Source organism: Paramisgurnus dabryanus, chromosome 1 (assembly GCF_030506205.2).
Source record: "Paramisgurnus dabryanus chromosome 1, PD_genome_1.1, whole genome shotgun sequence".
Classification (NCBI taxonomy): Eukaryota; Metazoa; Chordata; class Actinopteri; order Cypriniformes; family Cobitidae; genus Paramisgurnus; species Paramisgurnus dabryanus.
In genome coordinates, this window is record NC_133337.1 from 48,612,702 (window position 1) to 48,626,330 (window position 13,629).

Consider the following 13,629-nt stretch of genomic DNA (forward strand, 5'->3'; position numbering starts at 1 on the left):
ACTTTTATGTGACCGGAGAACTGTTATTTTGTAAGTTTTGTCAACACTCTGTTCACGGTGAGCGCAAAGATACATGCACTCTCTCATCCACGTCTGTCTCACTGCACCTCTCACACATGCACGCGTTCTTGCATCTTTCCGAAGTGCGAACACAAATCCTCATGTATTTGTTCAGTTCAAGCGAGCTGAGGCAAACTAATTATCCCTCGCATTTAAAATATAATCATCTGCATCATGGCGCCGCTCTCTGTCTCTCTTTCGCTTGCACGTGCAAACAGATGCGTGCTCATGCCGTCCTAAGTCAGATCACTATGTTTGTAAAGTTATATGCATTTCAAGCGATTGTGTATAAACTATGGATCGCGTTCCGCTGGATTGAAGTGTTTAAGGCACTTCTGAAGGCACCACTGCTTTGACACCTTGTTGTAGCCTTCTGCAACAACACTAAACAATGCATTGAATTGAGTTGTGTGTGTGCGCGCGCACGCGTGTGTATGTGCGTGTGTAAATGCATTTTTATAGTCATTAAGTAATCCTGTTATCCAGTTTTTCCCCAAATCATTTACATTTTAATCATTAACATTAAAGGCACACTCTTTATGACTAAATTAACAGTAAAGGGTAAAAAATATAATTGCCAAAAATTAAAACGGATAAAACGGAATTTGCAAAAATTAAAACAGAGAAAACGGAATTTGGGAAAAAATAAAACGGAAATTGGGAAAAAATAAAACGGATTTTATAGGGCCCTAGAAATGAACGTTGCCGCGGCAAACGCGCAAGTTAAAAATGTTTTACTTTGGCAGAAAAACTTGGCGCATTAACCAATCAGGAGCTTGCTCTAGTAGTGACGTGATTAAAGCGTCAAACTAGGCGCAATAGACACTATTTTGACGCCTCAAACGCAGCTGGTGTGAACCCACAGTAAGACTTTTGCACAGTACTGTACATAATATACATAAAAGAGATAAAAGAATCCAAGTTAATACAAAAAATATGTAATAAATAAATATTACAATTGAGGCTATTAGTAGAGTGTGCTTCGGGGGGCAACTCACAGACTCCGTGCGGGCACCATGTTGGAAACCACTGTATAAATACCATTTTCATAAAATTTTACAAGCAAAAATCTTCACTTCTAAAAACATCTCCAGTCACTCTTCACTGTTTTTTCTGAATAAAAGGTAAAGGGCTCAAAAATTTGACCAATACTCAAATATATTAGTCAAACTTCCTTTAACAGGGTACTCCTTGACGTACACGTGGCATCGTTCATCCCATTCTTCTTTTGTGCACTTAGAGGACTTTGCTAAACATGCGACTTGGTGTTTAACGGATTCTGCCAACGAATCGGTCAATATAATTATCTCATTTTAACAGAGGTGCAGTTTAGCAGCTTTTGCATCTGAGCTTTTCACATATTTCTCCCAGCTTAATATTTACCTGTGTTGGGGGTAACGCATTACAAGTAACGTGCATTATGTAATAATAGGGGTGGCACGGTCCATGAAAAAAATCCGAACCGTTCGGTTCGCTTGTCTCGGTTCGGAGCGCGTGTGTACCGCACGGTTCAACGGTCCATGGCATGCGCAATGTAGTCTCATGCCCTGTATGTGACCTCAGATAGCGTGTTTCCCTTTCGCGCGAAAGAAGAGGTGACTCGTTTGGAGTATAAGTACTGCGGGTTATGTTACGTGTAGAGATGGCAAGTGGGAGAGAAAAGGAAGTCTGCCCGCAGTTGGAGGATGCGCCAGCGTCGTATAAGTTTGGTGTGTGGAAACATATTTTTATTTCATGTTACTTATGATGACAGCGGAAATAAAACAACAGATTGAACTGCAGTCTATGGGTTGAATATGCTCCAACAGCCACAGGAGATCGCCTTCTCTCCGACCATTTATCTAATCTGAGGTACTGACAACAATGTTTTACGTCTTTTCATATTCAGCGCTATTTTTAGCCTTTCATTGATAGAATTAAAGCGGCTGATTTCCGCGTAGTTTCATTTTGCTAGCGTGTGAAAGTTGCGCGATCTTATTTCAGAAATTGCCCCTCAAAGTAATCAGAAGTGGTCAAAAGTGGACAAAAGAGACTTAAAGAGATTTTAATATTACAGGTGCAAAGGTTATGTTTCTCTCTCGTCCACATAAACTCTCAGTATTAAAGCAGCCTCTCAGTGATAAATCTAAGAGCTACACTGAAGTTGGCATTTTAATAAATGCAAGTTATCTTTGTGTGCTAAAAATGCACATCAAGTTTATGTAGATGGCAATACACATTCTCTTTTTTGCCAAATAAATGAAAAGCATGTTGAAATCATCAATGTCTTCCCTCTTGCTCTATCAAAATCTCATCTGGCTTTCCTCAGAGATCCAATGTGCTTAAAGTCAAATTCAGTTTGTGCATGATTACATGATATAACTTTTTTTAATACTGTATCCTTAATTATGGATAATTAATACATTAATAAGATAATACATTTCTGGAGTGTTAAAAATTTAAAGAAAAAATAACAACAAGAACCGTACTGAACCGTGAACCGTGACCATAGAACCGTGATACGAACCGAACCGAGGGTTTTGTGAACCGTGCCACCCCTATGTAATAATATTACTTTTTTGAAGTAACGAGTAAAGTAACGCATTACTTTTTAAAGGTACACATTAATATTTGAGTTACTTTAAAAAAAAAAAAGTAATGCAAGTTACTTTTTTAGTTTCATTAATTCTACTACTAATTATAATTTAATTCGTTTAACATAATTCGAAAAAATTATGTACTGAATTAAACTAAAAGTAGTCACATTATCCACTCTATGCGTACATGCCTGTGTTGGAACCGTTTGAGTCAAAAACTGAGATAGCAGGCCAGAGCTCGACATTTTTTTGATGAAATATGCAATTTCTGAATGCAGAACTTTTCAGTCATAAAAAACACCTGCAAGCCCTGAAATAGATCAAGCCTCAGCCAAGAAAAAGTAACGCAAAAGTAACAAAAAATTAACATAAGCATAACTTTCCATGAAAAGTAACTAAGAAACCCAATTAGTTACTTTTTTGGGAGTAACTTAATATTGTAATGCATTACTTTTAAAAGTAACTTTCCCAAACACTGATACAGGTATCTACTATCAAAAAATGAACGAGGTGCAAGGTGCAAGTCAAAAAGAATACATCCAAATGTATAGCACAAAATATTGACTGCACACTCACTTGCAAAATAATTTTATTGTAACCAACGTTTCGGCAAATAGCCTTCGTCAAGGCATATACCTTGACGAAGGCTATTTGCCGAAACGTTTGTTACAATAAAATTATTTTGCAAGTGAGTGTGCAGTCAATATTTTGTGCTATATATACAGGTATCTACTATACCAGGGTGAATCCTCCGAAGTGTGTATATCTGACACAGCAAAACCGGCACAATCAACGGTATGTATTTAGGACGGTGCGCAAAAAAGTCAATATTTTTTATTGTGTTAGGTAATGCTAGTGGCACAGAAGTGACAAAAAAACACATTTACAGGTTGAAAATCACTTAAAGCGCCTTTAAAATTGCCATTTGATTGTTCACAACTCCCTAATCATCAATCATTTAAGCTTAAAGTTTGGAGGGCTGTATCTGTTTGTGGCCGTTTGTTGAATCACCGTCAGTTTGACTGGAACCACCGTCTGCTGATTTACATATATCTGTGATTTGATTATCTGTAATCATGGAAGGGGATGCGTAGTGTTGTCTGATCGATGTACATATTTTTTGGTCAGTGTAAAAGATGGATTCCCAAAGTTTAAATATGCAGTTTCATGTACCGAGTATAATGAAGAAAACATTCGGGCACAGGAATTCAGGGTTTATAAGGGTTAAACAAATGCAACTAAAATACAAACTGTGAAGTTGCTTGTGGGAATAATTATGAATAGCACCTTCTCTCCATGGTCTTTTGTGCTTTTTTTGCATTGATTGATACTTGAAACTCACCTCACAGCTAATAGCACCCCTCTGCTCCTCTTGTGAGCAATTTGTGTGTGTCTACGGCGAAAGCATTGCTGATTTGCCACGGCTGCCTCTATTTGAGGATGTTTACAAAGAGAAGTCGTCTGATATAACAAGAAATCAATCTGATGGTGGGGTGAGAGGAAAATATTTTGTGTGCTCTAAGCTCGAGTCATTTCAGGCCAATGAAAACAATATTAATATCTGTAGACCAAATGATCACGTTGGATTGTTTGCTGTAGCTAATAAATTTCACTGTAGGAGCGTGTGAGAACAGATAACCTTTCGGCTCACAGATGCTGATAGATTAGACTAGGCTGATAGTAAATAAAAGGCTAAGCTTTAGATACTGGAGATGGAGATGTAATCAGATTAGGCATCTGTATTTCTAAGGGAAAAGTTTAACCAAGTATGAAATTTACTCATCTTTATTGAGTTCATCATCATAATTGGTCACATAACAAGCGAGAACAAATGCCATCAAGCATAAAGAGCTGGAATAATTCTTATAGGGACAACAAATCGTCTTTTGGGTTTCACAAAAGAAAGGTCAATATGAACCCGAGTACCCTGTGATAAAATAATATACCTCTAAGATTTCAGCATGTGAACAGCATACACACACACAATGTGCGGTTAAACTCACTTGCATGCTCGAATCCGGTACGCATTCGCTTGTACAGCCTGCATCTCCACTCCCAGTCTTTAAGATGTTTTTCCTTGTCAGACGTTTCCAGGCTGAGACTCTCTCTCATCACCTGGGTGGACAGCTCACTGGCTCTTCTCTGAGCTTCTTGCACCAGCGCTGAGAGATGGGCATCTCTGCTCTCAAGACTGACAACTGTAACACAACAACACAGCTCAATTACAGACCAGTTTTTTTCCTTCACACCAGATAATTTTTTAGCTTGTGTTTGAGTTTCTGTTTGAGGTTCAGAATGTCTTATTTCTGCCCTGTGCTGCAGAAACATCATATACTTAAACACAATTTTTATTTATGAGTGTATTTGTCAGGGACAGTGCAGCGCACATTATTACTTACATAATCATCACAGATCGTCAGATCTATAATAATATGAGTAAATGTGTTGCAAGGTTTTTTAGCCAATAGGCTAATTTGCAACCCTAGTCCCAATGCATCTTGATACCACAGAAATGAATTATTAACTTATTGTAGGGTCAGAAATTCCAGGCCATGTATATATATTCGATCTCTGCCATGTTATTCTGTAATCTTTTCTTCCTTTTTTTCACAAAACGTGATGAATGCCAGTCCTCCTCCTCTGCAGAATGCAATAAACCCTCTCAACAAATCACAGTGCACCATTTCACGCACTGTAAACAATAATGGCGGCGCGTTGGATACACACAGAATCCTAGTTTTCCTCATCTACTTTGTACTTCGTGATCAACAAAATAAAAAACAAAATAATACTTTTGACGGCATTGATAAACCTTTGGTTGTTTTTTGTGGCGGGAAAGAAACGTAAGTCACTTTGGCGACGGACAAATGCCGGCTTTGCTCATCAAGCTTCTGTCATGCTAACACACTGACCACAGGGGATCTTATGAAAAATGTTCCATTATTTTACTCAAAGTCAATGAAAATCGAGCAGGACCAAAACATTTCACAGCTGATCGCTGTCAAAAAAGTTCAGCGACGACATCCCAAGGATGACAGCAGCAATGACAGTGTTATTAATATGACAAAGTAAGTGTTTTGATGAATGCAATTAATGTTTTTTTTTTTATCAGTGTATACCACTAGTCAACTAAATTAATATAACATGGCAAAGATAAATGCACATTTTGATTCAATAGTATATATAACATATATAACAAAGATATACAAAGATTAAACAAACAAAGCCATTTAAAGAGAGTGTATAACATTGGCAGCCAAATATATGTACCCATAAAACAATTGCGTATAAGTGAGAAATCAATTGAAGTAATTTAAAAAAAAATTCTTTATTTGACCTGTTGTTCACTTGATAAATTGTAGTGATACGATTAAAATGATACAAATATTTTTGAGTTACTTTTGTGTATTTATATTTGCATTTGTTGTTACTGTTTCATATTATATATATAAATTATACAAAATAAAAGTATTTGATGTACTTGTCTTGCAGGTTGTCTTTTTTTAAAATTGGGGCAAGTAAAAATAAGTGAATATAAATAACCCCCCTAACATCTGATATATTAAAGGTTCTTTATAGCACCACTAAGGTCCTATGTAGCACTTTTTAATTCTATATAGAACAGCCTGAAAATGGTTCTACATAGTACCAAAAAGGGTTCCGCTACTGTTACATGCCAAAGAACCCTTATTTGGTACTATTTAGAACCTTTTTTCTTAAGAGTGTACATAGATAGATATAGATGTATAGATGTCTGTATGTATGTATGTATGGATGGATGGACAGATACATGGAAGCTGTAAAATTTACTATATCTAAAAGTGAGGAGTTTAAAATGCATGCCGTTCCTACAATAAAGAGTAAAAAATATGATTCCATGCTCTATAATTGAAAATGAGGCTGCAATAAAAAAAATCTGTTCAAAATTAACTTCTTACCTTACCACGATTTACAATGGTAAGCTTATAATAACAATCTATAATTAGCGTGGACGGGTCGGATTTTGACTTTTTGAACTGTCATCTAGATGGCGGCATTTAATCATTTAATCTGTGACGTTTTAGGTGACAATCATCAGTGGAATATCATGGTAACATGTCAATTTATTACATCCTTGCATTCTGGGCAATTAGCTGTAATTTAAACAATGAAATCGCAAACTGCAGAGTCTCCAGTTATAAAGGGGAACGTGACCGAGCTCATGCTAAAACAATTAATATTATCAGGGCTTTCCAACGTAAAAAGGAATTAAATACTAACGCAGGGATGACTTTTTCTTCAAAACAGGTAAGATATCAGGATGTACGACTGTCATGTTTTCTTTTTTTAAAGTCATTTTACCTAAATTAGATATAGATATAGACATTGTATAGGAGAGGACAGGAAAGTACAGGGGGGTACGGGATCCCTTGAATAAGCACCATATAAGCTGCTTTGGATAAAAGCACCTTCCAAATGCACAAATCTAAACTTGAACACAAAAGATGAAGAAAACGTCCATTGCGCAATGATTGAGGCTTTAAGCTAATTTATCAAAATAACTCCAGAGTACCTCAAATACTGTAGCTGTAAACAGTAATGACAAATTTACATAAATCCTAAATGAATTTCACAGATAAAATCATGACTGGAAGCCATTACATTATCATTAATTCCCCAGGAATAATGCATCTGCTTCACAACGCTTGTGTCAGTGTAGTGGCCCATGAAGTCAGTAGTGCGAGGTGCGGGGGTTTGGACGAATGTGTTTGGCACTTGTCTGGAACACACAGGACTGTGTTTGACCGTATAGATTTGTCATGGTAAAACGAATACTGGCCGGTCAGTCCTCATCGTACGCTGTGAATACTAGTGCGATTTCTTTCAGAGCCTTAGTCATGGACCGTGACAGCAAAATAAACAAATAAATACACGTCTGAAGAAACCTTCTTTTACTGGGGCCCACCCGAACCCCTGGGGACGTGAGCTCTGTCCAGGGGAGATGATAAAGTGCGCGCTGTCAGCTCTAAAAAAGGGGTCCTAACCGGAGTCTTACACGTGCAGTGGATAAGCCGCCTCGAGGTGCAATTTCCTGTACTCTGAAGATTGACATGTGGCTACTATGTGCTTTAATTGAATGAACTATAAATTAACAGAGGCAGGGTCGCCGATATTTTGCTGTCACACACAGTTGGCATTGTTGGGACGGCCTTAAATGTAGGCATTATGGGGCCCAGTTTTGGCCATAAACACACTTTGGTTGGACCTCCAAACTGTCAGACGGCTGGTGATTGATTTACTTGGCACTTTTTGCATGACATAAATATAATGCAGAAAGCCCAGGAGGGGAAAACACGGCAATGTTTATTTTCTATTTGTTTACAAGGAATGGATTGTGCAACGATGAAATGTTTTGGAATTTAACTGCGGCCCGGGTACAATAAATCACTTAGTATAATTGCCCCCCGTTACATGCATCATTGGAAAAGTTAAACCATTAAATGACAAACCTTGTTAAAATTGTTCTGAGGGATGCCGTGTGCTGTCTACCCCACCCCGCTGCGACTGCAGTACAACGTCTCCTGTTTGGTCTCAGACAACATTCGACGTTTTCATGATTGCACCGATTCAAGCGCTCAGCTCGGGAGGATTTTTTTCCACTGCGTTCAAGGTAAGAAACACCTGTTCCACTGTTGCAAAGAAAGTCTGGGACTGAATATGCTATTGATTGATCTAAAGGTAACGGATGCAGATATTTTAAACGTATGTCGCCAATGCATGACAACTGCACTCGGTTCTCCGCAAACACAGATCGTAAAAAACGTAGACGTATGTACATTTCCAAACAACCGTTTCGTTATGTGCCACATGTTACCGTGCACAATGATATTTCCTAAATATTTCATAATGAATGTAGTCCGTGAACTCATTAGTGGTTACTGCAGGTGTCATTAGATGTTTAAAGTGAAATTCTAAGTTCTTGTGACAGCTGTCACGGAAAGTTTTACTCTTGTAGACGATTATTACATGAGCTCCAAAAGCAAAGCGTCAAACGCTCACACTGGCTCCTTCTGTTCATCGCCGGCCTTATTCTAAACAGCTTGTCCAATTAAAGCACATCTGCTGTAACAGCATGTGACGCAAGACAAACCTGAAGGTGAATAAATGATTTCAAATTTAATGTAACTTTTTGTTGTTTGCACTCAATAGGGAGAAGGCTGTAATTTAAAGCAAGTCACCTAAATGTAATAAAAATAACAAATAAAAGATTCATGACAACCTTAGCCAAAATTTTGCTAAAAATTAATATGGTTTCCCACCAAACTGTGTAAGATTAATAGAAAATAATTAGGTTGCTTAGTTTTGTTTTGTATTTTTGATGATGGGGTTGGTTTAAAAAAAACACATTTTTTTTTATCTATCCAGAGATGATATGAAAAATCTCTCTCCTGTTTCCTTGCTGGTGAATAGTGAAACGCTCTCCCAAACCTTGCCGCATCCCTCAAAACGCAGCTAAAAATGTACCTTTTCTGGGAATACTTGACAGTAACATGTTGAAAGCTCACTTTCTTCTTCATTCTCTCTCACTCTCTAAAAAGGTATCGTCTCTAAAATTTGTTGAAACTTTATATTGTGCTTCTCATATTATAGCCTTTCTAAGATGATTTGTTTTACTGTTTTCCTCATTGTCACTTAAGATAAAAGCATCTGCCAAATGCAAGTTCATATCAAGTTCCTTTTTCTTTAAACCTGGCTTTGAATAACATCATATTAAAAACAGCATCCCACCATATTGACAAAAGTTGACAAATGATGTAAAATATCCCAGAAATCAATTATTTGTAAGAGTTAGAGAGGTCAGGTTAAAATCATTTTAACATACAAGGTCTTAGTCTGACAAAGCGATCGACAAGACAAGGCGAGAAAGTGACAGAGAGTAAATCCTGATTTAGTCTCTGTTTCTAATAACCAAACCAATCAGTTTTCGTTGTGGGCAGGCTTACAATCGACCTCTTACTCTTTATCCAGTTCAGCGTACTACTGTAGCTCATTACATTGTAGTGTAAATGACAGTGTGTCTAAAAAACAGGAAAATACTACATTAAAGTGTACTCCTGATAAATGAAGAGTATATTTTTGTAAATACCATAGCTGACTACCTGTTAAAAAGCTACCAAATTAAAGTCATAATAGGACGTAACATTATATAATTATGTATAAATTATATTAAAGACCACCTATTGTCCAATTCACGATTTTACATTTCCTTTGGTGTGTAAGTGTGTATTAGTAAATGTGAATGATATGCAAAAGGTACATAACCCAAAGTAAATGATTACGTGAGTTATCGTCTCCAACGTAAATCTCTTTGCTGGGACTGCAACAAACACACGGATGATAGGCAACAGTTTACTTCCTGGGATTGTTGATGTAGACAAGACCGACATTATCGTAATTCCTCCCACTTCAGACAGCCTGCTAACAACCGAATCTTTCAAACATGGTAAGGAGCGTCACGTTTCCGGCTGACGTCAGAGGTATTCAGGCCAATCACAACGTACAGATAAGCTTACCAATCACAGAGCTTTTCAAAACCATGCATTTCAGGAAGAGAGTGAAATCTGGAACTACAAAAATTTACGGTATTTGAAAAATAATGTGTTTTTTAACCATAAACCACGCAAACACAATGTATCATACCAAATACCCAAAATAACATTGTTTTTTTGCAATTAAATAGGTGCTCTTTAATGTATAAACTACTCTAGTTGTTTTTGGGAGGGCGTGGGGTTGGTGAGCTACCTCTCTAAAATGAGTTTTAGCAGGGTGGGATGTCAGTTTCATACTTTGATGGATGCATTTCAAAGGGAATAAATCAATCATTATTAAATGTGCAGAGTCAAATACTGGTGCATTAAATTTTAAATCTACCCAGTAATGTTGTAGCTAACCAATATCTTTGTAGAGTTGTTTGAATATTTAATCTTAGGTTATTGCGCATTTCTATTTCCACAACTCCCAGGTTCAGAGAACAGTTTGGCAGCAGATTATTTCACCGAGTGGCTATTTAATAAAGACAAAAACCCATTTCAATGGCTCTTTAGAGATTTTGAAGTGATTGACTGTTTGTCGTCAGATTTGCACACTCACAGTGTGGGCTCTCCTTCCCTCCGGCCTTGAGCAGAAGCTTTGCTATCGGGACGTTGTTGGTCATGATGGAAATATCCAGCGGCGTCAGGCCTTCGCTGTTGGGGGTGTTGAGGTCCAGTTCATCAGCCGTGTACTGGAACAGCAGGAGCTGCACGGCGTCCAAATCCTGCTGCTCAACCGCCTCGAACAAAAGCTCGCTGCTCTGAATGTTCTGCGGGAGAAGAAAACGTAGATGGGCGGCAGTGAGTCACATTATAAGCAGCCGTTCAGCAGACACTTGTATATAAAGTAACTTGCATTTACATTTATGTATTTGGCAGATGCTTTTACACAGTGACTGCAGTGCATTTTAGGTACTGTACATATTTTTTCAGTAGGTGTGTTCCCTGCTAGGAGAACTTGCAGTACAATTTTTGCCTTTTTCTGATAGTAATGTATGAGAGGACAGGAAAGTACGGGATTGGAAGACCTCGAGCTGGGATTCGTCTACACTACATGTCGGAGCACTGCTCACTACAACATCCGATCCAACGTAGTACCCTTTTAAAAGCAGTAAGTGCTTATTTTAATGGCACACCAATGATAGGGTAACATGTATACTTCATAGGGGTGTCAGGATTCTCCAAATCCTCTATTTGATTACATTTTCGATTCTAAGGTCACGGTTCGATTCGATTCTCGATTTTTACTTTTTTTTTAAAGAACAGGTTGCTATGCCATTTTTAGACTAGACTTTTATGAAATATAATATCTGACCTTGAACCCAGAGATGCCCTGCCATGTTAGTCGTGCTGCCAGTGGAAAAATATGGTACACGGCACACGCACATACCTGATAAAACGAAACTTCCTGTCAGATGAACATTCCTATCAGTACTTTGCATCTTAAAAACGCGCTTTTATTACCGTCAGACGAGATGGTGTGGCTATACCCCAATAAGTCATGTTTAAATGATGTTTTCATAACTCTTAAGCAACTGAAATAAGTTGTTGTGAAACTTAAAAAGATTTCAGTTCAGAGAAACGACCGGTCCTGGCACAGACGACGTTAAGCCGAAGGCGCGCAGCGCATGCTTTTTTTATCCCATGTAAAGAGCAGCTCGCGTGGTGTCTCCTGCATCTGCCATGCTATCTTTTAACTGGCTGTAGCTAGCGAAGTTAGAGGAGGTTGACTCGCAACACTCAACACGTGTGTTTTTTTTCTGCTTGGCAAGCCGACCGGACGTGACATGGGGACGTGGCAGTATCGACGATTCCATTTTTTTATTTAAAGTTCGAGGCTGTGACTTAATTTTGATAGATTTCGATTTAAAATCGTGACACCCTTACTACTTCAACAGCAAAAAAATTCTAGTTGGTAGAGCACTGCATTAGCAGCACATAGGTCATGGGTTCGATACCCAGGGAACACACATACAAATACATGTAACCTGAAGTCACGTTGGATAAAAGCATCTGCCGAATGTGCAAATGTGATTTGAATCCATATGTGCCAACACACAGAGGATGTGTTTGGGCTTTTGAGTCAACAACACAATTGCTACTATATATAATATGTATGGATACAAAATTGTGGATACAATTGATATTGTGAAATCTAAGAAGTGCAGAGAGTACAAACTGCAATTTTGTAGTCACTGTTACCCAATTCAAAACAATCACACAGTACGAGTTCAGGTCCACTTTTCCACCCCCTTTGTTTGCCAAGAAAAAATTTGCCCTGATTATTCGCTATTTTAAAACAATCTACCAATGTCCAATAGTTAGGAAAAATTGCTTGCCAATACTATTTATAGGCCGATACATAGGTGCATCTTTCACAATAAGCAATTTCTTATTTTTGAGAGAACAGCATTTAGTTTGGGACTTACAGATTGTTGAGCATACACGCATAAACACCAGATTTGTACGTATTAAAGGTGTAGCGGAGGATTTTCTCGAATTTTAGAAAAGAACCGCCTTCTCCACTTTTTAAAAAAATGCAATTGCGCAAAACTCCTGATTGACAACTAGGAGAACCAATAGTTTTGATGATCCACCCAGAAAAAGAAAATCCTCCGCAATACCTTTAACTTTAGCATAAATAGATATCCCTCTACATCGTATATGTCAATGATATCTAATGTAATTTTATTATAACAAACTGTGCATTACTCATGATACTCATTAGGATGCTTTAAGCCAGGGTTCCCCAAATCTTACCCTGGAGGGCTGAAGCACTGCAGAGTTTAGCTACAACCCTGATCAAACACACCTGAACAAGCTAATCAATGTCTTATTGATCACTAGAAAATCACAGGTGGGTAAGTTTGATTGGGGTTGGAGCTAAACTCTGTAGTGCTCCGGCCCTCCAGGGTAAGATTTGAGGAACCCTGCTTTAAACAGAATGTCAAAAAAAGCTGAAATACAAATGTCATATGGTTGATTGTTAAAGGATGAGTCCATTTTCTTAAAAAAAATCCAGATAATTTACTGACCACCATGTCATCCAAAAGGTTGATGTCTTTCTTTGTTCAGTCGAGAAGAAATTATGTTTTTTGAGGAAAACATTCCAGGATTTTTCTCATTTTAATGAACTTTAATGGACACCAACACGTAACAGTTTTAATGCAGTTTAAAATTGCAGTATCAAAGGACTCTAAACAATCCAAAACAAGGCATAAGGGTCTTATCTAGCGAAACAATTGTCATTTTTGACAAGAAAAATAAAAAATATGCACTTTTAAACCATAACTTCTCTTCTTCCTCCGGTCGTGTGACGCGCCAGCGCGACCTCACGTAATTACGTAATGACGTGGAAAGGTCACATGTTACATATATGAAACGCACATTTGCGGACCATTTTAAACAATAGACTGACACAA

General features: G+C 37.8%; 2 protein-coding genes across 6 annotated transcripts in view; both read right to left on the bottom strand.

Annotated features, from left to right (window-relative positions):
- Positions 1 to 13,629, bottom strand: part of nat9 (N-acetyltransferase 9) — a 298,893-nt gene that overhangs the window by 154,052 nt on the left and 131,212 nt on the right. The window lies entirely within an intron of this gene.
- The window catches only part of ankfn1a (ankyrin repeat and fibronectin type III domain containing 1a), a 115,400-nt gene that overhangs the window by 40,241 nt on the left and 61,530 nt on the right, over positions 1 to 13,629 (bottom strand). For all 5 annotated transcript variants that reach the window (XM_065262526.1, XM_065262525.1, XM_065262524.1 and 2 more), the window contains 2 exons: positions 10,767 to 10,977; positions 4,640 to 4,834 (listed from right to left, as the gene is read on the bottom strand). In XM_065262526.1, the coding sequence (XP_065118598.1) occupies positions 4,640 to 4,834; positions 10,767 to 10,977 (406 nt within the window). The remainder of the gene's footprint in view (positions 1 to 4,639; positions 4,835 to 10,766; positions 10,978 to 13,629) is intronic.